The 27,429-nt window shown below is 47.3% G+C and overlaps 1 protein-coding gene across 2 annotated transcripts; it reads right to left on the bottom strand.

The window, feature by feature from the left end:
- Positions 1-864: 864 nt before the first annotated feature.
- Ccdc69 (coiled-coil domain containing 69) lies at positions 865-25,460 on the bottom strand. 2 transcript variants are annotated; one of them, XM_090321281.1, is made up of 9 exons: positions 25,275-25,460; positions 13,626-13,695; positions 10,664-10,770; positions 6,767-6,840; positions 5,994-6,105; positions 5,759-5,860; positions 4,508-4,627; positions 3,452-3,549; positions 865-2,674 (listed from the first exon to the last, which is right to left on the bottom strand). In XM_090321281.1, exons 1-9 carry the CDS (start codon positions 25,320-25,322, stop codon positions 2,497-2,499), a joined length of 909 nt encoding a protein of 302 aa, XP_090177407.1. In that variant the 5' UTR covers positions 25,323-25,460; the 3' UTR covers positions 865-2,496. The 2 variants fall into 2 exon arrangements, with proteins under 2 accessions (XP_090177407.1, XP_090177408.1); XM_090321282.1 differs by lacking the exon at positions 5,994-6,105 and adding an exon at positions 9,835-9,922 and having other exon boundaries at positions 25,275-25,457.
- Between the last annotated feature and the right edge of the window lie 1,969 nt (positions 25,461-27,429).

The raw sequence follows: 27,429 nt of genomic DNA, 5'->3' as shown, positions 1-27,429 counted from the left end.
CCATAATGCTCTGGGTTCCCGCTTCCAAGCTGCTTCTTCCCGCAATGCCCCGGGTTCCCGCTTGGAAGCCTCTTCTTCCCATAATGCCCTGGGTTCCTGCTCCAATGCTGCTGCTTCTCACGATGCCCCGGGTTCCTGCTTCAAAGCTACCTCTTGCCATACTGCCTTGGGCTCCCTATGTCAACACCCCTTCCTATAATTCTCTGGATTCCTGCTCCAACATTCTTTCCCATGATGCCTGGGTTCCTGCTTTCAGTGCTGCCTCTTCCCACAATGCCCTGCGTTCTCCAACATTCCTTCCCATGATGCCCCGGGTTTCCCCTTCGAAGCTGCCTCTTCCCACAATGCCCTGGGTTCTCCAACATTCTGTCCCATGATGCCCTGGGTTCCTGCTTTCAGTGCTGCCTCTTCCCACAATGCCCTGGGTTCTGGCACAGCCAATGAAAAGAGCTACTGCGGTGGTGCACACACGTCATCCTCAATCAGCCCCAAGCCCCTCCCAGAGGACTCACTGAACCCCAGCCAGCTCTGGGCCCGCTCTATGGTGAGTCTACATGTTTGCTTTCAAATAAATGTGCTCTGTTGGCTTTCAATGCTTTCCTACTCTGTGTGTGTGTGTGGATCTTGGTGCTTGAATTCAGGGCCTGGGCTCTGCCCATAGCTCCACTTCTGGCTTTTTGGTGGTTCATTAGAGATAAGAGTCTCACAGACTTTGCTGCCCAGAATGGCTTGGCACTGTGATCCTCATGTCACAGCCTCCCGAGTATTTAGGATTACAGGCGTGAGCCAACAACACCCAGCTCCTTCTTCCCTCTTTCAGGAAAACAGACACCAGATAAATAAGACACCACTCATTCTTCCCAGTTCCATAGCAAGGAAGGGTATGACCATAGTTTATCTCCTCCCCACCCACCACAGGGTACATGAAGGGAACCCTAGTCTGCTACAGCCGCTCCTTTGTCAGCTCTACCTTTCTCAATGAAAAGGATGCTGTCTAAACTTCACTCTGTAGCCTGAAGTGCTCTGATGGTGGGATGGGGTTGGAAGAGTAGCAGCTTGGCCAAGGAAGTTTGGAAGATACTAGATATTTTGTGTTCTTCTTGAAAAGCTGCAAAGCACAGCCCAGCAAGTAAATTGTCAATCAGTTTAACTTGGTGTGTGTGTGTGTGTACGCGCGCGCGCGTGTGCGTGCACTGATACTACAGCTTGAAACTCAGTGCCTGAAACTAAGGGTCTGGGTGTGGTTCCGAGCTCTTTGGCTCAAGACTGGTGCTGTGCCACTTTAGCCACATTTCTATTTCAGTCTTTTGGTTTTTGCTGGTTAATTGGACATCAGAGTCTCCACAACTTTTCCTCCTGGGCTGGCTGTGAACCTCGATCCTCAGATCTCAGCATTTTAGCTAGGATTACAGGTGTGAGCCACCAGGGAGGACAAAGCTCTGGACAGGAGGAAGGGTAATTACAGTCTTCAGGCTGACTGGAATGAAGTTCCTGAGAAAGATCTGAAATCCACAGACAGAGGTCAGTCACTGTGACCATCCCTATTCACCGATAAGGAGAAGCGTCTGTTTGGCAGGTAGAGGAAGGTGGACAAAGACTATGTCAGATGGACCATCACACAGCCTAAAAGAATAGAAGCAGCAGAAGAGGCTCCAGTCCTGACTTTTCAGAGTCTGCATTCTGCTCTCCTTATCTGCACAAAGATGAGGTTTCAGCTCAGCCTGTTGAGAGTCCTCAATCCCTCAGACTAATATGGCCCCTAGGTCCAGCTGTCACTAAGACTGGAGTGATAAGAAGGCTGGGGGCTGATCCAGGCTTGGGGAAGGCAGTGGGGGCTTGGCTACTGCCCCTAAGCTGACCACTCTGGCATCAGGAGTGGTTACTGGCTGGAATGGTGGCCTACTGGCCAAGCCCAAAGCCTACAAAGGGAGTTCCTCTCAGTTCACTCATCTTTCCACTTCTGACCCCTACACTGGGGAACCCCACTTTAACTCCCAGTCTGACCTTCAGAAGATCATGGAGTGACGTGAGTCATTGGACAGTCAACCTCAACTGCCTTAGGGCAGGAGTAAACTGAGGCTGAAAGAGAATCAGGGCAGATATGGAAACACCTGGAGAAAACTGACAAGCCAGGTGCCTACAGACAAGCAAACAAACTGGAGCTGGGATTGTTACCTCTTTGTCAGGTGGGGAGTGACCACAGAACAGCCTGATTTAGGCAGCGAGAAGGGACTAAAAGGAAAAGACTCTTCTGGCTTGTTCCTTGGGCCAACTGATTGAGAGGCATTTTTAGAGCCTCCAAAGTCTCCCCAGAGGTGGTTCTTATGACCCCCTACGTCCCCAAGGCTCCTTGGGTATGCTTATTCCTAGACTCCCGTGCACACCCTATCCTGTTCCTTCCTGAGCAGAAAACTGAGAGGCACCGCCGTCTTCTCTACAGTCTTTGGAAGGAAGCTGCAATGCCACGGGTGTCATGGCAGATGCAGGTCCTGCCTGCTATGTGGCGAGGAAGGAGATTTCTGTGGGGGTGACAGAGGCCAGGGGATAGGTGGATGAAGCATCAGCTCCCAGAACCCGGTACACCAGTTCCTCCTTCTCTTGCTGTAGTTGTCGCCTTATCTGTGCCTCTTCTTCCAGGGCCTGGCGAGCTAGAAGCAGATCTTCTGAGAGCTGCCTGTGGGTATAGACAAGTTTGAGATTGCATTCTGGGTATGAGGGATGTGAGGTTCCCCTAAAATGTCTTCCTGAGATTTCTCCAGAGTCCTCCCCCACCCAGCCCCCTGCCCAGCCCCCTGCCCTTTTGTTTGGATGTCAAAGGCCATTCAAACTATGAGCCAACCACTCACTCTTTTTCAGGGCAGCTAGCACTTCATGGCTGCATGTCTCTGCCCCATTACCTAAATTGTGTAATCTGGGGTGATTAATTGGCTGTCACTGAATTCCAGCTAGCTCATTTGTAAAACACACTGACAGAGAATAATAGGAATTACTAGGCAGATTCCACAAGAAAAAAAAAGTTTAACCTCTATTTGATACGTGGTATGAGCTCTCATTGATAGGAAACCTAGAACAGACTTATTCCACGTAGCAAGTTCAGCTTTGAGTTTCCTGGGGCTTGAATTCAGGGTGTTGTCTCTGAGCTGTTTTTTTGTTTTTGTTTTTGGCTCAAGGGTAGCCGCAGCAATACTTCCAGTTTTGTTTGTTTTGGGTGATTAAGTGGAGATAAGAGTCTCACAGGCTAGATTTGAACCCAGACCCCCAGATCTCAGCCTCCTTATTAGCTAGCACCTGGCTTGTTGGGCAACTTTTTCCTTGTTAGCTCCTAGATAGGCCTGGCCCCTACTGTTAAATCCATCTCTCAGCCTCCTCTGAGATGCTCTCAAATGGAGATTTTGGCAACAGAAATTGGGGGCGGGGGAGAATGAGGGGTGGTGTTTGGAGTGACAGCTACCTTGACACTATTGCTTGGTTCCGAGCTCGGACATGGAGGTCTTCATTCTCTTGCTGCAGAGTCGTGATTTTTTCCTCTAACATCAGATTTTTTTCTTTCTGTAACAAACCAGAATGAGCTCAGAAAGCTATTCAACCGCCATGGCACAGTGTGTACGGCATCTGTCTTTTATCTGTGAGTCCTGAACACAGATTCCTTCCTAGACTAGATGTTACATTTCATGGAAAATTCAGATAACTTAAAAAGAAAACTGAAGAGTTATTATGGCTGTAAACTTTTCATTTTATTATGGAAGAATGTTAATGCAAGCAAGCAAGCAAGCCCTGGTGGCTCATGCCTGTAATCCCAACTACTCAGGGGGCTGAGATCTGAGAATTGTGGTTCAAAGCCAGCCCAGGCAGAAAAGTCCCCATGAGACTCTTATCACCAATTAACCTCCAGAAAACTGGAAGTGGAGCTGGGACTCAAAGTGATAAATCCCTGGCCTTGAACAAAAGAGTTCAGACAGTGCCTAGGCCCTGATTTCAAACCCCAGGACTGACAAAACAAAAAGCAACAAAACCTTTATAAGGAACATTGATGCTAGTTTGAGGTTCTGTGGTACACGGGAGGCCAGGAACACCCCATCCACAGAGACATAGTCTGTTGGTCTGGTTGGATCCCACCCTTGGGTGCTGAGACCTTTGTTCTCCTGGAGACAAAGTCATCAGGTCCTCACTGTCCTCAGCTTCCCATATCTGCCTGATCTTTCAACGCCATCTCTTTCCTCAGTTCCTGCCTCCCATGTGATACCTGCCAACTGCTCCAGATTAGCGAGGTCAGGCTCCCTGCCTCAACATGGCAGGGGCAACCAATGAAAGCTCTGGACCCAGATGACAAGGTGGCTACTTATTGCCTGACTCACACCAGCCACAGATCAGCTCGGATGCTCTGCACTGTGTGATTAGCAGTTCAAAGCTGCTATGGACTCGACTCAGACCTCCTCTGCATGCTTTACAAAGGAGGTGCTTAGCCCTCTGTCTCCCTCCCCTCAGCCACTCACTCCCAGGCACGGACCACTGTTTCCATAAGCATCAGCTGCTTGTCTAGCTCATGAATCCGTTCATTCTTCATCTCGATGACAAAGTGCAAGCTCTCCACTTCTTGTTCCCAGAATGGGCTGGGGCTCCCATGATCCTAGATGGAGACGCAGAGAGGAGACATGATGAGAGTGGCGGGTAGACAAGGGCATAGTGTTGGATATATATAACTCATCTTTTCCACTATGCTTTATCATTGTAGGTGTTTTGTTTTGTTCTGGTGTGTGCACATATACATATACTGGTATTAAGGTTTTAAGGGCCTGGACGCTGTCTCTTCATTTTTTCCCTTCAGCATGGTACTCTACCACTTGAGCCACAGCTCTGCTTTTGGCTTTTTGCTGGTTCATTTAGAGATAAGAGTCTCCCCAGCTTATCTCATAGACTTTCCTGTCTGGGCTATTTTCATACCAAGATCCTCAGATCTCAGCCTAATGAGTAGCTAGGATTACAGGCCTGAGCCACCACGCCCAGTTACTATGCTTTATCTTCCCAGATCCCACAGTCTTTTGAGTAGGCCCTGGCTTTACCCCCCTCCCCCAGTCTTCAGGCTTGAACTCAGGCCTGGGCTCTCTTCCTGAGCCTCTGTGTGCTCACGGCTAGTGCCTCTACCTCTTGAGCCACAGTACCACTTCTGTCTTTTTCTGTTTCTTTTTTTTTTTTTTTTTTTTTTTTTTTACCAGTCCTGGGCTTGAGCTCAGGGCCTGAGCACTGTCCTTGGACTTTCTCAAGGCTAGAGCTCTACCACTTGAGCCTCAGCACCACTTCCAGCTTTTTTCTATGTATGTGGTACCGAGGAATCGAACCCAGGTCTTCATGCATGCTAGGCAAGCACTTTAACCACTAGGCCAAACTCCTGGCCCTCTTTTTCTGTTTCTAATGTACCGAGGAATCGAACCCAGGGCTTATGCATACTACCACTAAACCATATTCTCAGTTCAGCCCTGGCATCTTCACTGTGACGACTCTGTAATTCATCTGCTTAGTCTAAGCTAAGCAGTAGGTTTTCTATTTGTACTTTGTTTCTGTATGAACCCAGAGAGGTTGTGCCCTTTTCTAGCTCACATGCCTCTCTCTGAGCCTTAAAAACCCCTACTTTCCCCTCATGGAATAGGAACGTCTTGCTTCTAGCCCTGGGAAGTCCCTTAGTGAAAGCCGTGCCTTCCAGGAGAGCCTGATTTCCCAGGAGCACCTAGGAGAAAAGACCTGTACGTTATTCTGTCCACACCTGGATGTGCTTCTTATAGTCCCGACTTAGAATGGACTCTTCTACCCTCTTCATCTTGGCCTGAAAGGCCTCCAGCTGTGAGGTGAGTCTGGATATGGTATCCTGGAGAAGGAGACAGTAGGAAAGTGGTCAGAATCTGGCTCACCTGGACAGCAGCATATCCCACAGAAAGACACATTTCAATGCATCTGCTCTACCCTACATAATCAACAAGCGTGAAACGTCCCAACCCTACCTCTGATGGCCCCAAAGATCCTTGAGGGATAGGATCCTGGTGCTCAAGGCCAGTGTTAGCCTCACATTCAAAGCTGTTCCATGCCAGGTGCAGTGAACTTCCCCAGTGTCTGCTGTCAACAAACAGCAGGCAAACATCATGTCACTACCCAAACTCAAGGTGCATGTGTTTTCTTGTTTTGTTTTATATCAGCACTGGGGCTTGATTTCAGGACCCTTTGTACTTCCCCTTAGTTTTTTTCAACACTTCCATTTCTGACTTTCTGCTGGAAAATTGAAAATAAGTCTTACGAACTTTTCTACCTGGGCTGCCTTTGAATGATGATCCTCAAATCTCAGCCTCCTGAGTAGCCAGGATTACAGATATGAGCCCCTAGCACTCAGCTTCCACCATGTTTTCTGTCCAAAGCGCATTCATCTGCCCAGCAGATGCTGCCTGTTCTAAGATTTCTAACCCATCTGTCAGGCCCCAGTTCGGATATTCCTCCCCCCTGCCGGCCCTGCCTTGTTTCAAGCTTCTGCAGAGAAGGCTCACTGTCAAGTGTGTGCTTTTGTGTTTGCATTAAGCACTGGGCATCTGCCCAGCAGTCTTTAGAACTGCAGACCAATCCTAATGACAAAGCTCATGTCCTTGCAAGCTAACCCTGGATCTTCATATCAAGGAACTTGAACACATGGAAGGCTCCACATTCCGGAAGCTATTAGCTGTACCTGGCTTCCCTTCCATTCTTCAATACCTACACCAGATGCTACTATGGGCCCCATCTTTCTCACCTGAAGGGCAGCTTTGGCTTCCTGGAAGGACTGGGTAAAGGCTTCTTTCTCCTTCTCATAGGAGGCCCGGAGGACTGTGGGGGAAAGGAGACCTCCATAAGCTCAGGTTCTTTCCTCCCAAGCCTTCTGGAAAGCCCCCTAAGGACTTGAAAAGGAACAGCAGTTAGCCTGGGGCTTTTAGGGGCCCAGAATTCCACACCATCTTATCCATCTTTTTTATCTCTTAGGCTTGCTTAGGAGCTGTGCCATAAAAATATTCTAAGCATTAGATGAGTGTGGTAGTACATGCCTGCAATCCCAACTACACAGGAGTTGGAGATGGGAGAAGCAAGGTTCAAGATCAAAGTTAAAACAGCAACAACAAAAGGAAGTGAAACCTCCATTTCAAGCAATAAGCCTGATGTGGCGGTTGAGACTGTCATCTCAGATATTTAGAAGATGGAGGTAGAAAGATCATAATCCGAAGCCAGCCAGGGGAAAAAGTGATACTTTATCTGAAAAACAACAACAAAACAACACCTAAAAGTGAGAGGACTGAGTTCAGTCTGCAGTACTGCAAGCACAAGCATGCACACATATAGACTCACAAAAACTCATGGAGCTTCTGGCTCCTAACCACTCAAGAGGCTGGGATCTGAAGATTGTGGTTCAAAGTCAGCCCAGGCAGGAAAGCCTGTAAGACTCATAACCAGCAAAAAGCTGGAAGTGGCACTGTGGCTCAAGTGGCTAAGAACTGGCCTTGAGCCAAAAAAGTTCAGAGATGGTGCCCAGGCTCTGAGTTCAAGCTCCAGGATGAATACACATGTACACACACACACACACACACACACACACAGCTGGTATTAGGCAGTAGCCACTCTGGAAAACGGCTCAGTTGTTTTTCAAGAAGTTGTTTTTACATGACCTATCCTCTGTTACGTGCTTATCCCAGCAAAATGAATACTAATGTCCACACAAAAACCCTGTACATTACACACTAGAATAGCTCTACTATTAATCACCTCCAGCTGGGGACCATTCCAATGTACTACAATAAGCGAGTGAGTAAACAATGAAATATAACTCAGCAATGAAAAAAAGAATCCATCACTGCACTAGGCAACAACTTGAATCTCAGCTGCATCATGATGAGAAAAAGAAGCCAATATAAAAAGTCATATATTTATGAACTAGGTGCTGGTGGCTCAAGCCTATATTCCCTCATATTCAGAAGGCTGAGAACCAGAGAATCATAATTAGAAGCCAGGCTAGGCAGAAAAGTCTGTGAAATTTCATCTCCCAAAGACCAGCAAAGTGTCAGTCTGGAGACATAGCTCAAGTAGTAGAGCATCAGCCACAGCCAGCAAGCAAGCAAGAAAGCAAGACAACATTTTAAAAGGAACAAAGACACAGGCATGTCACCATAGACTGGGGGTGACAAGGAAGACTAGGGAAGGGCAGTAAAAGTTTAGGGGGATGGTGAACTATTTTTCGTTGATTATGAGGATTGAACTCTGGGCCTGGGTGTTGTCCCTGAGCTCTTCAGCTCAAGGATAGCACTCTACCACCTTGAGACACAGTGCTACTTCTGGCTTTTTGCTGGTTTTTTGTTGGAGATAAGAGTCTCATGGACTTTCCTGGCCAGGCTGGCTTTGAACCTCGATCCTCAGATCTCAGTTTCCTGAGTAGCTAGGTTTATAAGCATGAGCCAACAGTGCCAGTCAATGGTGAACTATTTCAGATCCTCACTGCAAGGATGACTGTATAAATAATGATATGGGTAAGGACTGTACACAGAAAATCAATTTCCCCTTGGAATAATGGAAGTGTAGAAAATAAAAGCAAAACTAGAAAAGACACCAAAGGTTAGTCCAAGCTATGATTTCATTAATCTAGTTAACATACACTTCTGCTTTTGGGTAGTTTGTTGGAAATAAGAGGCACACAGACTTTCTTGCCTGGGATGGTTTGAACTGTGATCCTCAGATCTCAACCTGAGTAGCTAGGATTACAAAAACTAGGATTACAGTACCAGGCTGAGTAACAGTTTTCAACAGGATGTATTAGTAATTAGCATACACTCCTTCAAATTCTCAGCAAGGATTTCAGTTTTGTTTCAAAATGTTTCATGCTCATGTTGCAATATGTTTTGAGATTCTTCTAATAGTTCAGACCTCTGCTCTGATTACTCTGTTTCAGGGAATTGATCTAAAGTGCAAAGCAGTGCTATTTACAATAGCTAAAATGTAAATGTCTAGACTCATAGAAACAAGAAAAAAAATCAGGGGTGGCTTGGGGCTTGCCTTTATTAGCATGTTTGTAAGCACATACTTGGAAACAAGTTTGATACAATTTAAATGAAAAGAACAGGATGTAAATCTTTTTCCTTGCCTGTTGGAAATCTTATACAAAATAATAATCATCACAGCTGTGGGGTTTTTGTTTTATTGTCCCTGAATTTATTTTGGTCAAGGCTAGTGCTATACCACTTGAGACTCAGCACAACCTCTGGCTTTTTTCTGTGTATGTGGTACCAAGGAATCGAACCCAGGGCTCTGTGTATGCTAGGCAAGCACTCTACCACTAGGCCATGCTCCCGGCTCTCAAATTGCTTCTTTTTAAGAAGTAGTGGAGAAAATGTACTTAAAATATTGAGTTATGGCATAAATTCAAATTATACCATACTTCCTGTTTCTAAGATCATATCTAAATTCCTAAAATTATACATGAACTCTGGGGGGAAAAAAAACCTCTCTCAAATAAGATAAATCAAATAGTGTCAACAGGCAATGACACACACTGCCACTCAAGAGGCTGAAGCAGGAGGACTGCAGCAGGTTCAAGGACATCTTGGGCTATAAAGACCGTGTCATTCATTCATTCATTCATTCACTCATTCATTCATAGAGTCATGTTCAAAGGAAAATGCTAGCATATTTCTAGAGCTAAGGACTTTGTATAGACTCTCCAGGTTTGGCAAAGCTGATGGTTCGTAGAGGGCGAAGAGGGTCATAGGACAGCCCATGTACCCAGGAAGCCACAGCAGGTAGGAAGGCACGGCCTTCTCCAGAAAGCATGTCTGTTCTCACCTTGCAGGGCCTCTTCATGCTTTCCTTCCAGGGCACTTCGCTGCTCATCCAGCCTCTCTTGAAGCTCTAGCTCCCGCTCCTTCTCCACCTAAGGGTCCAGACCAGGACTAAGACTTGCACAGCTCCTGGCAGCCATTTACCACATTCCAAGTGATACAGAGCTTCATCATCAGAGCCCTCCCCCAGCACATTATTACCTTCTTCCCTTCCATGATGGGAAAGGTGGCCAGAGAGGAAGGGAGACTTCTGTCCAGGAGACTTCTTTCCGGGATCAGAAAGGGCATCAGAGAAATATTTAGGTAGGGGCTGGGAATGTGGCTTAGTGGTAGAGTGCTCGCTTAGCATGCTTGAAGTCCTGAGTTCGATTCCTCAATACCACATAACCAGAAAAAGCCGGAAGTTACGCTTGTGGCTCAAGTGGTAGAGCTCTAGCCTTGGGCACAGAGAGGTTCAGGAACAGTGACGTAAGCCCTGAAAGTTCAAGCCCCAGGACTGGCAAGAGCTTCAGGAATTTGAGGATCATGGTTTGAAGTTAGCCAGGGTAGAAAAATCTGTGACACTCTTACAGCCAATGAACTACCAAAAAGCCAAAGGTGGAGCTGTGGTTCAAGTGGTAGAGCACTACTAGTCTTGAGTGAAAAAGCTCAAGGACAGCACCCAGGACCTGAGTTCAAGCCCCAGAACCAGCACATGTGTGAGCACACACACACACACACACACACACACACACACACACGCACACCCCAGTCCCAACTTCTTGGAAAGAGAGGTTAGAGAGGTATCCAACAAAATTCAGAGTCTGATCTGGATGAGGATTGCTAGGCCTTACCTGTTGAGCCCATTTTATCTTTTCTTCTTCATGCTGCTGGAGAATTCTGGTTATGTCTACCTGGTGCTCTTGGACTGCTTCAGACACACACAGTTGGACAGTTGTGGCTGGAGATGAGAATGCAAAAACAGGCTGGGAAGGTGGCTTAGTGATAGAGTGCTTGCCTAGCATGCATGAAGCCCTGGGTTCAATCTCTCAGTACCACATATATAGAAAAAGCTGGAAGTGACACTGTGGCTCAAATGGTGGAACACTAGCCTTGAGCACAGAGAGGCTCAGGGACACAGCCCTGGTCCTGAGTTCAAGCCCCAGGACTGGAAATATTGAGAGAGGGGAGGGGAGAGAGAGAGAGAGAGAGAGAGAGAGAGAGAGAGAGAGAGAGAGAGAGAGAGAGAGAGAGAGAGAGAGAGAGAATATGTAAAAACAGGTGCTGGCAGCACACATCTATAATCCTAGCTATTCAGGAGGCTGAGATCTGAGGATCACAGTTCAAAGTCAGCTTGAGCAGAAAAGTCTTATCTCCAATTGACTAGTAAAACTCTGTGAATAAGCTGAGCAAAAGTATGATAAGGCCCTGAGTTCAAGCCATAGTGTTGGGGTACATGTGCATCCAAATATGCTTATAACGTATATTTTAGGATTATCTAAGGCCTATGAATACCATTATGCCACTCCTCACCTTTGCCATCTCCCAGCTAAAGGTAAGAGCTGCCAGTGCCCAAGAAGAGACCACTTGTGCCAGGAGTGTGGCCTAATGGTAGAGTGCTTGCCTAGCATGCATGAAGACCCGGGTTCGATTCCTTGGTACCACATATAGAAAAAAGCTGGAAGTGGTGCTGAGGCTCAAGTGGTAGAGCTCTAGCCTTGAGAAAGTCCAAGGACAGTGCTCAGGCCCTGAGCTCAAGCCCAGGACTGGCAAAAAAAAAAAAAAAAGTCTATGGCATGACCAGCTAAATGCCTCAGGAGCTGCTCATAATCATGTAATCAGAAAACAATAGTAAATAAAAACAGATAATGACCCACTTGCTGGTGGCTCATGCCTGTAATCCTAGCTACTCAGAAGGCTGACATCTGAGGATCGAAGTTTGAAGTCAGCCCAGACAGTAAAGTCTCTAGAACGCTTAACTCCAATTAACCATCAAAAAGCCACAAGTGGAAGTGTGGCTTAAGTGAGAGAGCAACAGCCTTGAGCAGAAAAGGACAAGAGCATGAGGCCCTGAATTCAAGCCTCAGAATGTACCAGCATACACACATATATAAAAATACTTATCATTTTACTGAAAAAAAAATCGATTCTTCATTCCCATTTGTGGAGTGAACAGTGGTGGGTTCCTACAATTTGTCTCTTTGATGTCTTCTGTAATTGTATTATAGAACAGATGGGTGAATCTCATAATTCTGGTCCTGTTTGTTCTTCTCTGTATCACCATGGCCTCTAGGCTGTAACTGAACACCTAAGAGACAGGGAGTTCTTTCTATCCCCAGGTAGTGTCAAGGGCTGGCAAGCGTCCAGCACAACCATTGTTTTGTGATTGGGCTGCATTTGGTCAGGCTACTGCTCCAACTTTAAGGCCCTCGTACTCAGGTCTGGGGCACTCAGAACAAAGCTCCATTTTTCTTCTCCAGTAGGTCATCAGACCCTTGGGGGAACAAAAACAATTTTTTTTTTTTCAGTCATGGAGCTTGAACTCTGGGCCTGGGTTCTATCTCTGAGCTCTTCGGAGCAAGGCTAGGGCTACCACTTTGAGACACAGCATGACTTCTAATGGTTTTCTAGTGGCTAATTGAAGATAAAAGTCTCATGGACTTTCCTGCCTAGTCTGACACTGAACCGTAATCCTCAGATCTCAACCTTCTGTGTAGCTAGGATCACAGGTGTGAGCCCCTGGTGCCTAATTATTTATTATTATATTATATTATTTATTTGCCAGTCCTGGGGTTTAAACTCAAGGCCTAGGCACTGTCTTTGAGCTTTTGTGCTCAAGTCTAGCACTCTACCACTTTGAGCTACATCTCCACTTCCAAGTTTTTGAAAGTTCACTGGAGAGGAGAGTCTCATGGACTTTCCTGTCCTAACTGGCTTTGAACAATGATCCTCATATCCTGACCTCATGAGTAAGCTAGGATTATTGGCATGAGACACCATTACTTGTCCTGATGGAAAGATTTAAGTTCCTTCTGTTGCTCTTTATAGGATGGATGTTCTAGGTTTTTTTTTGCCAGTCCTGGAGATTGAACTCAGGGCGTGGGCATTGTCCCTGAGCTTCTTCTGCTCAAAGATAACACTCTACCACTTGGGCTACACTTCTGGCTTTTCCTGTGTATGTGGCATGGAGGAATTGAATCCAGGGCTTCATGCATGCTAGACAACCATTCTACCACTAAGCCACATTCCCAACCTGTTCCAGATTCTTCACCAACCTCATTCAGCTTCAATGCACTCTCTCCCCAGGTTTTTCTGAGTTTCCCTGAAAGTGTAACATCTACACAGAATCCAAGGTGTGAAGAGGTCTCGTGAACAGCTCAGAGCTGTGAGCCCACTTTAGGAATATCACTTCTCTATTGTGTACGAGCTACTCTGATGATCGAAAGCCACCTAAGATCTCATGGGCTACTTCATTATTGCTTTATTTATTTCAGGCCAGTACTAGGGTTTGAACTCAGGACCCTGAGCTCTCACTCAGCTTTGTTTTTGCTCAAGGCTGTTGTTCTACCACTTGAGCCACAGCATTACTTCTTAGTGGTTCATTGGAGCTAAAAAGAGTCTCAGGGATTTTCTTGTCTAGACTGGCTTCAAACTGAGATCCTCATATCTCAGCCTCCTGAGTAGCTAGGATTACAGGCGTGAGTCACAGGCACCTGGCTTTCCTGAGCTCATTAAGTAACACTATCAGTGTTGTTTATTATGGGATGGGGGTCCTTGAGGTCAGTGGGGGACATTGGAAGGGTTGGCTATCCTCACCTGCCTCCTTGTGGAGGAGACCCAGTTCCTGTGACTCTGGATGGGATGGCTGATCGGCTTCTTGGTGCCTCTGGAAGAAATGAGACAACCATGAGGTGAAGGTTCAATGCTAGAACTTTCTGGGCTTGACCTCTGTGACAGGACAGTTTCTGTACCATGAAAGGGAACTGGCCAGGAGACTGCTACCCAGCATGCACCAGAAACTTCTTCCCATACACTTTAATCCTCAGAAACATCTGGGGAATTGTGAATGTATTTAGCTTCAAGATGAGAGTGGAAAGTTGGGTGCAGTCGCTCACACCTGTAATCTTACTGAGTTACACACGAGTCTGAGAGCTGAAGATCATGGTTCAAAGCCAGCCAGAGCAGGAAAGTCCGTGAGACTCCAATGAACCATCAGAAAACTGGAAGTGGCACTGTGGCTCAAAGTGGTAGAGCACTAGCTTTGAGCACAAAAGAGCTCAGGGACAGCAAAAGTCTTCTAAAAGAATTGACTCTTCCCCTTCCTTCCCACAGTGCTAGGACCAGAGCCGGCATGTGTAAGTCCGTGGCAAAGTGAAGGAAGCTCAGAGCCTCTGGTACCCCAAATCTTCTCATTGGCTGGGAGGAAGGAGAGGGGGAAACTGTTAAGGCAGGGACTCCAGAAGTGACAGCAGCCAGTCTTTCCACCTTGGGGTTGGAGGAAGGAGCGAAATCAATGCAGATACTTGTTTCTTGCCTTCACAGAACCTGCTGGCTGACCTGTTGAATCTGGGTAATGTTTTTAGAGGAGCAAGGAAGCCTGCATTCCAGCCTTAACTCCTCACTCTCCCAGTCCAGGTTTGTTTCCAACTCTGTCAGGGGGACTCTGGTTATTTGACTAGATGATGCCAAAGGGTTTGAGTTCTTCTCTGAAGTACTGTGAGGCTCTCTGGTTATTACAAGTGAAAACACTGAGACTCTGAGGTTTCAGACATGGATTACAAGCTGGGTGCCAGTGGCTCACGCCTGTGATCTTAGCAACTCAGGAAGCTGAGATCTGAGGATCATGATTTGAAGCTAGCCTGGATAGAAAAGCGTGAGCCTCTGATCTCCAATGAACCACCAAAAATGCTAGAAGTGGCATTGTGGCTCAAGTGGTAGTGCGCTCAGGAACAGTGCTTGGGCCTTGAGTTCAAGCCCTAGGATTGGCACGCACACTCACATGCACAAGTATGTGAATGTGCAGGCACACACACACACACACAAGCAGTGTGGGGTAGGGAGCAGCTGAGGGCGGGGCATGGGGACTGAGCTCTGAAGCAGTTTCCTGAGTCACAGGAAATGTAGGAAGGAGCAAGCTGCAGAAGTGGCAGACATCCAAGCCTGAGAAATCTGGGTTCCAGCTTTTCCATGTGACTTTAGGCATCTCCCTTCTCTAGATCTCAGTTTCCCCATCTGTGAAACAGGAGAGTCTCCTCACCCCTTTTCCTCAGAGCCCCTACAACTAGATAAAACACATGCTAATCCTGAGGCTCTGCTATGAGTTTTAGTTGGTGCGTTTTGGAAGGTGTCAAGATCCAGCTGCCAAAAATAGATATGGAACCAGGAACTGGCGGCTCATATCTGTTATCCTAGCTATTCAGGAGGCTGAGATCTGGGAATCATGCTTCAAAGCCAGCCAGGGCAGGAAAGTGTGTGAGACTTTTACCGCCAATAAATCAGCAAAAACAAACAAAAATGCTGGAAATGGAGGTAGGGTTCAAGTGGTAGAGTACCAGTTTTGAGGGGGGGAAAAAAAAGCTTAGGAATGGTGCCCAGTCCCTGAGTTCAAGCTCCAGTAACACACACACACACACACACACACACACACACACACACACACACGACACAGGAGGGCTCATGTCCAGAGCTGTGGAAAAGCTAGACTAGCTGTTTAGACTTGTTGAGAACCTCCGAATTGACTCACACTATAGAAGGAAAACAAACTCACTGGAAGAAGTCCAAATGCCATCGACAGAATTGAAAGAAGGCTCAAGGCCCAAAATCACAGAATGACAGTTGGGCAGCCTCATGACTGACAAAAAAAAAAAAAAAAAAAAAAAAAAAGCTTCATGGTCTTTTCTGCCCAGGCTGGCTTCAAGCTCTGATCTGAGGATCTCAGCTTCCTGAGTAGCAAGGACTAGAGGTGTGAACCACTACTAGCATTTTTTAGGTTGCATTGGGTAAACATCGACCTATACATCTATGAAGTATTCCTGAGACTAGCAAAGAAAACCCTCTGGTCCACAAAAGTATTGAGTTACTATAGGTGGATTGCAAGAGACCTGATAGCCTGGTCAGAGCCTCAGTGTGCTTTGCTGAGTTCTATTCAGGCTGTAGTGTTCTGGGAGTGAGTACACAGTCACATACTCAAGCCTTTGGGGGAGGAGACCTCAAGTTCCTTCAAATTCCAAGTCTCAAGCTGAACCTAGTAGTGTACACCTGTAATCTCAGCACTCAAGGGACTGAGGCAAGAGACTGGTGGCTCATGTCTGTAATCCTAGCGACTCAAGAAGCTGAGATCTGAGGACTGTAGTTCAAAGCCAGCCTGGGCAGGAAAGTCCAAGAGACTCATCTCCAATGAACCACCAGAAAATCGGAAGTGACACTGTGGCTCAGAGTGGTAAAGCACTAGCCTTGAGTGAAAAAACTCAGGGACAGATTCCAGACCCTGCAGAGTTCAAACCCCACCACTGACCATCACCCCAAAGAAAAAACGAGACTGAGGTGAGAGGAGCACAAATTCTAAGTCAGTTTGGGCAACACAGCAAGAACCTGTCCTTAGGCCTCATGCAACCAAAGCAAATTAGGCAGAAATAAGGTGAAGAGAAGCTGGGTGGAAGTTCCTCACTTTGGTAATCTTTCTAGAATGTTCTTCAGGGAAGACCCTGAAGAAGCCTCAACCTTTTATACAGATTCTAGGCCTGATCTCTTTTCCAAGATATCACTTCCATCTTATCTGTGGGCCTTCAAGACTATGTGTATTTGGAAGGGGCTTGGCATAGTCATTATTCTTGTTTAAATTAAGAAACAGAGTTATCAAAGGGCCCTAGAGAATTCACCCAGCTCCTCTTCCTTTGTCTTATAAGCCAAAATAGTTCTACTCACTCATCTTAGCTAAGGAAATATTCACCGAAAACCCTCACAAACAATTTGTTCCAATACCACCACCTCGTGCTTTCTAGATAGAAAATCAAAGGTCAGACCGAACACAATGGCTCATGCCTGTAATCCCAGCAATCCAGGAAGCAGGGATTCAGAGGATTTCAGGCCAGTGGAGGCAAAAAGGGAAACTCTATCTCCACTAAAAAGTTAGTGTGTCCTTGTTAACCTGTCATCCCAGCTACAAGGGAAACAGAAATAGGATCACGGTCCAGGCTGGCTTGAACATTCTTATTGGAAAGAAAATAACTAAAGCTAAATAAATAAATAAATAAATGACAGGGGGTTGGAGAGGTGGTTCAAGTGGTAAAGTACCTTTCAGGCCAATGCAAGGCCCTGAGTTCAAATCCTAACATTGAAGACAGATGTGTACTGGAGATCTCAAAAGCCAAGAATAAACTCTGGAGAAACATGCAGATTTCCCAGCAGAGGAAGGAGTAGTTCTTTCCATTCAGGTATGAGCACAGGAGTCACCCCAGAGGCAGGGCCTGCAGGGCAGGGATGACTGCATCTCCAGGGATTCAGGTACACACTGTGCAGAACCAGAGGCGCCTGGCTGCTGTCTGGACTACTGAGCAATCACAGGCCCATCCCATTGGTTGAGGGAGAGGCAGGAAGGAGATGAGGGTGGAGGCTTAATGGAGGAGGCTTTGGGGGTGGGGGGAGACGAGGGCAGGAAGAAAGACAGGAGCTGTGGTTGAGAATTTTTTTTTTAACCATACATACCGAAGATACAAAAGACTCAGATTTTAAGAGTACCAGAAATTCATGTTGCAACTTCCCCAATCTCTAAGATGGGCAGAACTTGTTTGGCCTGAGGAATGCCTGAATTTGATTTGATCACACCCTTTATGAATGTATTACATAATATGGGGTCACTATGGCTCTCAGCCTGCCCAAGGGGGGTGGGGAAGGGAGCCATGGTTCTCTGAACACCTGCATTTCCCCCTTCCGCCAGCACAAGTGTGTATGTGGTGGGAGGGGGGCGGATGTGGTCTCTGGGGCTTCTGTTTGAGCATCAGGCAAGCAGACAACCATCGGCTGGTGGATGAAAGACACCTGGGGTTTGGGTGTACCATTTTCCTCAAACACCCTGCCCCCTCCCACCTCTGCTCAGCCAGTCCAGGCACAGAGCCTCACAACACCCCTGGCCTTGAAGAGAAATGCTTTCTAAGATGACTTTTTGTGTTCTTTCCTTCTTTCCTTCCTTCCTTCCTTCCTTCCTTCCTTCCTTCCTTCCTTCCTTCCTTCCTTCCTTCCTCTCTTCTTTCTTTCCTTGCTATTTTTTTTTCCTTTCTGTCCATCATGGGCCTTGAACTCTGGGCCTGGCCATTGTCCAAGTTCTTTTGCTTAAGGGTAGTGCTCTACCATTCGGAGTTGTAGCACCACTTCTGGTTTTCCAGTGGTTTATGGGAGATAAGAGAATCTTGGACTTTCTTGGCTGGGCTGGCTTCAAAACTCAATCCTCAGATCCCAGCCCCCTGAGTAGCTAGGATTGTAGGTGGTTCTTCCTTTCTGTCTTTCTTTCTTCCTTCCTTGTTCTCTCCTCTTCTCCCCCTTTTTATTACCAGTCCTGGATTTGAATTCAGGGCCTGAGCACTGTCCCTGAGCTCTTTTTGCTCAAGGTTAGAGCTCTACTACTTGAACCACAGTACCACTTCTTGCCTTTTCTGTGTATGTGGTACTAAGGAAGGAAACCCAGGGCTTCATGCAAGTCCTAGGCAAGCACTCTACCACCAAGCCCCATTCCCAGGCCTTCTTTCTGTTTTATGCCAGTACAAGGAGTGGAACTCAGGACCTGGGCCCTGTCTCTTAGCTTTTATTGCTGAAGACTGTGCACCCTTTGGGCCACAGCTCCACTTTCCAACATTTTGCTGGTTAACTGGTTCAAGCCCTAGGAATGGTCCATCCACATATATACAGACTCGTAGGGACTTTCCTGACTGGACTGGCTTGGAACCGTGATCTTCAGATCTCAGCCTCCTGAGACTTTCCTATTTTCTTCTTTCTTAGCACTCACCTTCCCTTGTCCCAATTCTGGACAACTGAGAGGGCTCAACTGCTGGCAAGAGTACTAAACACCATCCCTGAATTTGGGTCAGCCAGCAGGCAGAGGATCTCCAAAGGGACTGGGCAGAAAATACTGTCAGTGGCTTCTGTGGGGGCTGAGAATTCAGAGAGGAGTAGGCCCTGGCTTGGCATCACTTGCTGTGTGACTTTGTATGAGCGTCCTCCCCTCTCTGGGCTTCTGTTTCCTCTTCTTCATGGTCAGGCATTGGGCAACAGGAAACATAAGAGCCCTTCCAGTTTTGAAATGATGTGGACGGGGAAGGAGGAAATGAGAAAATGAGGTCATCTTGATTTCTCATTCTCCCTCTATTTTGTCATGCTTGCCAGAGGCTGGACATGCTCAGCTGTCAGCTCTTGTCATGGACAAGGTTTGTGTAGCGGATAGGGAAGGAAGGCTTAGGGAGGCCTGAAAGAAGGGAGGGGAGGAAGGATCCTGAGCTGGAAGTAAAGCTGTGGTTCAAGTGGCAGAGTGCTTGTCTTGAGCAAAAGGGACAATGCCCAGGCCCTGAGTTCCAGCTCCAGTACCAGCACAAAACAAATGAACAAACAAACAAGAACAAAACAAGATAGACCATCATTCACCAAGACAGGAAATCATATAGGAGAATATCCACATCAAAAAAAAGCTATTTGCATTGGTCGTTAAATATACACAAAGTCCATGGGGAAATGCAGTCAAGTGGGGTTGGCTTGTAGAACCATTGCTCCTACCTCAGTTTCTTGTGTCTCCTGGCTTTCTTCCTCCTTCTTCTTTTTTTTTTTGCCAGTCCTGGGCTTGAGCTCAGGGCCTAAGCACTGTCCTTGGACTTTCTCAAGGCTAGAGCTCTACCGTTTGAGCCTCAGCACCATTTCTGGCTTTTTTATCTATGTATGTGGTACCGAGGAATTGAACCCGGGTCTTCATGCATGCTAGGCAAGCACTTTAACCACTAGGCCAAACTCCTGGCCCCTCTTCCTCCTTCTTGTAAGGATGCTAACATTGACATCCTTAGGGCATGAGCCCTGGCTCATAGTATTGCCTGCCGGCACTGCCAGTGGCTCACACCTGTAATCCTAGCTACTCAGGAGGTTGAGATCTGATGACGGAGGTTTGATGCCAGCCCAGTCAAGAAAGTCTGTGAGACTCTAATCTCCGATGAACCACCAGAAAGCCACCAGTGGTTGAGCACTGGGCTTGAGCTGACAAGTTCAGAGACAGCACCCAGTCCCTGAGTTCCAGCTTTGTTCCTCCCTCTCAAGGCTGGTTCTCTACCATTTGAGCCATACTTCCACTTGTGGCTTCTTGCTGGTTAATTGGAAATTAGAGTCTCCTAGACTTTTCTTCCCCTGGTTGATTTTGAGCTGAGGATCTCAGATGTCAGCTTCCTGAGTAGCTAGGATCACAGGCATGAGCCACAAGTACCTGGTTGTTAATGGTTTGATGTTTGAGACAGGGTCTTGGTAGGGAGTTCATACTCATCTAGAACTCATCCTGCCTTAGCTGGAGGGGCTCTGGCTTAGGGGAGGCTGTTGAACCTGGTAGATGTAGCGATTTTCCTGGTATCTGGGCTGGTTCATGAAGGACAGGGGGAAGGGGCAGGGTAGCATGAAGCTGGGAGGGCCATAAAGCCCACTGAGTACATGGTGGATGGCTGCCATGGAAGCAGATTGCACAGCGCATGCCTCGAGTGTTGGGGGGGGGGAGAGGATGGATGGAGGATAGAAGTTGTATGAAGCTGGAGGGTATCTGGCCTAGATGTTCTGGAAAAGTCCAGGTTTGAGAACCATGATATAAGGTAAGGTTTTTTTTTTAGGGATGAAAACTTACCTGATGGGAAAAGCAGGATGCATTGTGTTTAGGTAATGCAGGGCTTTGCTTGGCTAAGGATGGATAAACCATCTTTCTGCCCAAGGCTGGGGAGCTCCCTGTCCCCCCAACTTCTCCCACCTTCCCTACCTGTTATGGAGAAGCTGACTGACCGCTAACTTAATCATCAGGCACAGCTCACAGAATCGGGGTGAAGGGAGGGGACACACTGAGGGGACAAACTGAAAGCTTTGAGGACCAAACCCCAAGTTCACCTGTCAGAGCCAGGGTCAAACTTCAGGCCCTTATCTTTTTACTGAATTACTGAATGAATGAATGCATGAATTGTGTGCGTGTGTGTGTGTGTGTGTGTGTGTGTGTGTGTGTGTACGTGCATGGGCCTGTGCTGGAGCTTAATCTCAAAAGTTTGAAGCCAGCGCAGGCAGGAAAGTCTGTGAGACTCCTATCTCTAATTAGCCACCAGAAAACCAGAAGTGGAGCTTTGGCTCAAAGTGTTAGAGTGCTATTTTAGCCTTCCAGCAGAGCAATAAATTAAGTCAAAGTTATACATCCACAATCCATTCCCTTCCCAGGTTATGAAGGGAGCACACTTGAAAATAGCTCAAAGATTGCCACAGAACCAGACACAGTAGCCATGTCTTCTGAGATCAGAAGCAACATTGTTTTTCAATGTTTTGATACAAATATGGAAATTTTGTCTTCAAACTGAGTCTTCCTAAGAATTAAATCTTTCAAAGGGAATTGGAGCAATCTTCTAGTTCTGTTTTGGGCCAGTATCCCTTGTATTACCATCCTAGTTACTCAGGAGGCTGAGATCTGAGAATCGTTGTTCAAAGCCAGCCTGGGCAGGAAAGTCCATGAGACTCTTATCTCCAATGAACCACCAAAAAGCTAGAATGATATAGTAGCTGAAGTGGTAAAGTGCTAGCCTAAGGCCTGAGTTCAAGCTCCAGGACTGGCATTAGGAAGGAAGGAAGGAAGGAAGGAAGGAAGGAAGGAAGGAAGGAAGGAAGGAAGGAAGGAAGGAAGAAAGAGAGAGAAAAGGTTGTTTGATCTTAGCTAGATCTTTTTCCACTATTAGGGATTCTCCCCCACCCCCACCTCCCGGGTCATTTTCTGGCCAATGTTTTCTCATGAGAAGGCAGAATGGAGCTCCTTTAGCTCCCTCCCACAACCTGCCTTTGAGTTCAAGGTTGCTGCTTAGACTCCTGACAGCAGAGACTCCAAAGCAGATCAGGCTGTAATACCGGCCTGTTCACACAAGAACATTGAAATCCACCCTCTCCATGTCCCTGTGGTTTCCCTAGCCACTATCTAGGCAATAATGTCTGTCCACTGCCACCTGCTAATCAGGCTCTTCTGGTCAACACTACCTGCATCCATCCAGTAATGGGCCCTGAACAACTCTCAGACACAGGAGTTCATATACCTACCACATAAAGACATCTGAACAGGTTGAGTGAGGCAGCTCATACCTGTAAGCCCAGCTTACCTAAGGAAGCAGGGCTGTAGAGAGAATCCTGGTTCTAAGCTAACTTGGGCTGAAAGTTTGTGAGGCATCCTCTCATCTTCTTCCATTCCTTCAACTAACAAGCTGAGTGGGGCGGCACAGGTCTATAGACCCAACCACTCAGGATGTATAGGTAGGAGGATTGAGGACTATGGCTAGCCCCCAGGTAAACACTCAAGACACTGAAAAAAAAAATAAAGTTAGGCTGGTAAGTGTGGCCTAGTGGTACAGTGCTTGCCTAACATGCATGAAGCCCTGGGTTCCATTCCCTGATACCACATACACAGAAAAAGCCAGAAGTGGTGCTGTGGCTCAAGTGGTAGAGCTCTACCCTGAAGAAAGCTCAAAGACAATGCTCAGGCCCTGAGCTTAAGCCCAGAACTGGCCAAAAAAAAAAAAAAAAGGCTGCATACATGGCTCAAGCAGTACCACATCTGCCTAACAAGTTCAAATCCCCGTATTGTCCAGAATAAACTACAAAAAACAACACAGATAGGCATGAAGTCAAACCTCTTCCAATGTCACAGGTTCAAGGTCACAATTCTAGCTGTGATGGAATGAAGTTGAAAGGGAACTTGCACTCAGATCCAGAGCTTGGTATGGTCCAGGCACAAATGTTCACCGAGCTAATAAGAATCCACACACCCAGTAAACACTGAGCCAGGAAAGCCTGTAAGATTTCTAATTCTAACGCACCAGCAAAAAGCAAGATGGGAGACATGGCTCAAGTGGTGGAGCACCAGCTAAGGGTGCACACCCAGGCCCTGAATTGAAGCCTCAGGACTGGCACAAGAATCAGTACACAGACTTTAAGACCTGTGTCCTTAAGACGGGTTCTATTTCCATATGCACATGCTTACCTGGCATCATTCACTTCAATCTTACTCCCTGTTATCTCGCCTGCCAGCAGGAGCTACTCATGAAAAATCCCAGTAGGACTCCCCAGTATCTGTTTCCTGAGTCCCAACTTTGACAGCAGTGTAGAGAAGCTCAGAGGCCTCTCTTGAGACTGTGGTTCAGAAGCCAAGGCCTGGGAATGGGGAAGGCCAGGCCTAAGTGCCACCCTGTAATCCCAGTATGTAATTCCAGCCACTCAGGAGGCTGAGATCTGAGGATCCTGGTTCAAAGCCAGCCTGGACTGGATTTCTTTATATGCCTAATTAATCAGTAAGAAGCCAGAATTGAAGGTGTGTTTGAAGTGGCAGAATACCAATCTTGGGTGAAAAAGCCAAGTGAGAATGAATGCCAGGTCCTGAGTTCAAGATGAAATATTGGTTCACGTGTATACACAAACACACACACACTCACACACAGATGCACACTTAGGCAAGAGGCAGCTTATAAGGTAAGTACAGGTGCCCACAGTCCTGGTAAAAGGAACACAAGCCACAGAGCCCAGCAAGCCCTGTACCAGGCAATGCCATTCTGTGATAATCAAGGTGGAGGCCTTTGTGCCAAGTGGCTTTGTAGCCATGAAGAAGCAACAGGAGCTGCTTATACTGGTGGATGCTTGTAATCCTAGCTGCTCTGGAGGAGGTAGAGACAGGAAGACTTCAAGTTGGAGGCCATCCTGGGCAGTTAGTGAGATACCATTATAGATTAAAAAAGAAAAGGTTAAAAAAAAAAAGGCTGGGAACGTGGCTTGGTGGTAGAGAGCTCATCTCACATGCGTGAAGCCCTGGGTATGATTCCTAGGTACCACATACACAGCAAAAGCCAGAAGTGGCAGTGCGGTTCAAGTGATAGAACGCTATCCTTGAGCAAAAGAAGCTCTGCAGCAGTGCCCAGACTCAAAATTCACCACAGTTCAAGCCCTATGACTGACCAAAATAAATAAACAAATAATTGGGGAGAGAGTGGGAGGAAGAAAATGGGGACAAAAACATAAGACGGGGTATCAATGTGTGTGAAGTAATGCTCCTTCTATTGATGAATATAACTGTAACCCCTCTCTTAATTACAATAAAAAAAATCTATGAAAAAAAAATAAATAAATGATTTTAAAGCCACTGACACTTTTCTCCCTAGACTAATATGTCAGGGAAAAGAAGGAGCAGGGGCCCACCAGTTTGGAGATCGTGGCTTGTGTTCAGTCACACACACAAACACACACACACATCCCAGAGGCAGAAAACTTTTTCCTGTGCACAAACCAAGAGGGGCGGCGGAAGGACTCTGATTACCAGAGTGTTCAGTTTTGGGGGGGGTGAGGAGGGCCATCTCAAAGCAGAAAGACCACATAGTTAGCGATGGTGTGACCAGCGTCTAGCTGAGGTTGGAGAGGCTGGGGGCTGAGGGGCTGGAAAGACTGTAGAGGGAAAAAAGGCTGACACTTGGGGATCCTTCTCCCCCCCCCTCTTGTGGTCACTCAGAACATCCGCTTTCGAGGGGCTCCAGGATCTGACCTTTAATTGACCTTTAATTGGGCTCATCAGGCGGCCAAGGGGCCAAAGATCCCAGTGCAAGAAACCTGAGCAGAGTCCCTGGGGCCCTAGCCCCGCTCCGAGGCCCCTTTGGGTGCAGCGATGGTAGGGTGGGGGGTGGACAGGAAGGGAAGGGAGGGCAGCAAATGGCCTTGATCTCCCTGTTGGCTTGTCCCAACTACCTCTAACCCTGGCTGGGGTGTGGGGGGGGAGGGGGAAGTGAGGGAGAGGGTGTCACACTTTAAAAGTCCCAGTCAATGCCAAACCAAGGGTTTCAGGCCACAGTCTTAAGTTGGGGTGACCCTAAGAAATAATTACACCCGCCCCCCTTGTCTCCAGAGCCCTCAAGATCCAAAGCCTGGCTGGCTGGCACCTGCCAGCACTCTGCCAAAGCAAAGCCCAGAGACCGAACGAGTCTGCTACAGATCCTGGTCTGTGTGTCAACTTAGCTTGGGGTGGGGGATAGGGAAAAAGGGGAGCACAGAGCCCCTCTCCCCACTTCCAGCTGCGTCCTCCAAGGGGGTGGGGGTCCCCAGCCAATCAGAGTGATCCAGGGGTACCCCCTCCCCAGCAGAGCACTTCTGCACCCCCTCTTTTCTACAAGCAAAGTTCTCCTCCTGGGGCTGCTGCCCCCCCCCACCCCATGTTGTTGTTGTTTGTTGTTGTTTTTCTTTTACCTTTTTGGGGGGGTTACAGCAGTTCAGGTTGCTATGTCCGCTGCCCATCTTCCTCCTGGAGTGGAAGGAGCTCCAGGAGTCCTCCAGAAAGCGTTGTAGTCCGAGCTACCCCCCCACCCCCAGGGCTGGGGCGCCCGCGGGACCCTGAAACTGAACCTGGAAGCTCAGCCCGGAGCCCCAGCCCGAGCCGGGCCGGCCGCGGACCGTAAATACCCGAAGAGCAGCGCCTACAGGAAACCTGCGGGGCTAGCCCAACCCCTCCACAGGGCACCCCAGGCTTCTCCCAGGACTGGAAGCCTGTCTCCCCTGCCTCAGGGAAAAGAATAATAATAGTAACAAATAAAGATTTATTGGAGCTTTTTCCTCAGCCCTCAGCCGAGTGGAAAGAACCAGACAGAGGAAAAGAGTTAAAAAATATATATATATTTTTTTTGAACCAGTGCTGGTGGTTCAAGCCCATTATCCTAGTTATTCAGAAAGCTGAAGATCTGAGGATCAAGCTTCCAAGCCAGCCAGGACAGGAAAAGTCCCTTTGAGACTCCTATCTCCTGGGAACTACTCAAAAACCAGAAGTGGTGCTGTGGCCCAAGTGGTAGAGTGCTAGCCTTGAGCAGGAGAACTCAGAATCAGTGCCCAGGCCTTGAGTTCTAGCCCCAGAACAGAGAAGAACTAAGGAAAGGAAGGAAGAAAGGAAGAAAACAAACCAAAAAAAAATCCCAAATATCGCTTAGATCTGGCTCACACCTGTAATTCCAGCTACTCAGGAGGCTGAGATCAGAGGATTGAGGTTCTAAGCCAGCCCAGGCACAAAAGTCTGTGAGACAACTTACCTCCAGTGAACCGCTCCCCCCGCCCCACGCAAAGCTGGAGGTAGAACTGGGGCTCAAGTGATAAAGCTCCTGCCTTGAGTCCCCTCCCCCCAGAAAAAAAGCTTAAGGGAGTTCAAACCCCCAAACCAGCACAAATATAAATAAATAAACAAATAAATAAATACAAAGCCAGATGCTGGCTCACGTTTGTCATCCTTGCCACTAAGGAGGCTGAGATCTGAGGGTCTCAGTTCAAAGCCAGCCCTGGCACAAAAGTCCATGAGACTTATCTGCAGTGAACCACCAGAAAACTGGAAGCGGTGCTATGGTTCAAAGTGGTAGAGCACTAACCTTGAGCAGAAGAGCTTGAGCTGGGACAGGGCCCAGACCCAGAGTTCAAATCCCATGACCAACCAAAAATAAATGAATACATACATACATGCATGCATGCATGCATATGTGGAAAGAAGCAACTAAGGAGGATGGGGATGGGTCAGGGAAGACTTCCTGGAGGAATCACTGAAAACTAAAACACATTCATGCCAAAGGAATTCCCGCATCTCAGCCTGGGGTGGAAGCTAGAGCCTGGCTTCCATTGTCTGCCACTGAGAACCCTTGACTGATACAAATCCCCTCTGTGTCATTTCCCTTTAGGGGTTAGGCAGCCAGAGTTGAATGTTTCCAGCCATGGGGAAGTCATTACCTGTCTACCTCTATCTTAGGAGAGGAGGAGGAGCTGGGAGAGGTAATTGGGAGAGAGAAGAATATTGAGTCAAGACAGGGAAGGGTGGGGCCAGTAGGAAGTTAAGGCCCAGAGGAATTTGTGTTGTGCCTGGGTTGTGTACAAAGGGGAAAAGTTTTGATAAGAAGGCTTAGTGGGGAAAAGATGGGAAAGAATTATGCAGAGATTAGCTATTATGACAAAAGAATAATTTCCTCATGTGCAAACTGCATAGAACTTCAGGTAGGACAGGGTCCCCGGGCAGCCCATGCGAAAAGGGTAAATGAAGTGAACAAGCATTTGGCAAATGAATAAGTACAAATGCACAGGGGAAAAAAATACCCTTAGCTACTAAGAAAAATGTAACTCTCAATGACAGTTGAGAGTCTGTCTCACTGTCTCTTGATGGAAGTCATCAAGAAAATAATAATACAAATAGACCTGGAGCGTGGCTTAATGGTAGAGTGGGTGATCTCTCAGTACCATATACACAGAAGAAAGCCAGAAATGGTGTTGTGGCTCAAATGGTACAGCACTAGCCTTGAGCAAAAGAAGCTTAGGGCCAGTGTCCAGGCCCTGAGTTCCAAGTCCGAGGAAGAAGAAGAAGGAGGAGGAGGAGGAGGAG

The sequence above is a fragment of the Megascapheus bottae genome, chromosome 29 (assembly GCF_031878675.1).
Source record: "Megascapheus bottae isolate mThoBot1 chromosome 29, mThoBot2.hap1, whole genome shotgun sequence".
Lineage (NCBI taxonomy): Eukaryota > Metazoa > Chordata > Mammalia > Rodentia > Geomyidae > Megascapheus > Megascapheus bottae.
This window is presented reverse-complemented; position numbering and strand designations above follow the sequence as displayed.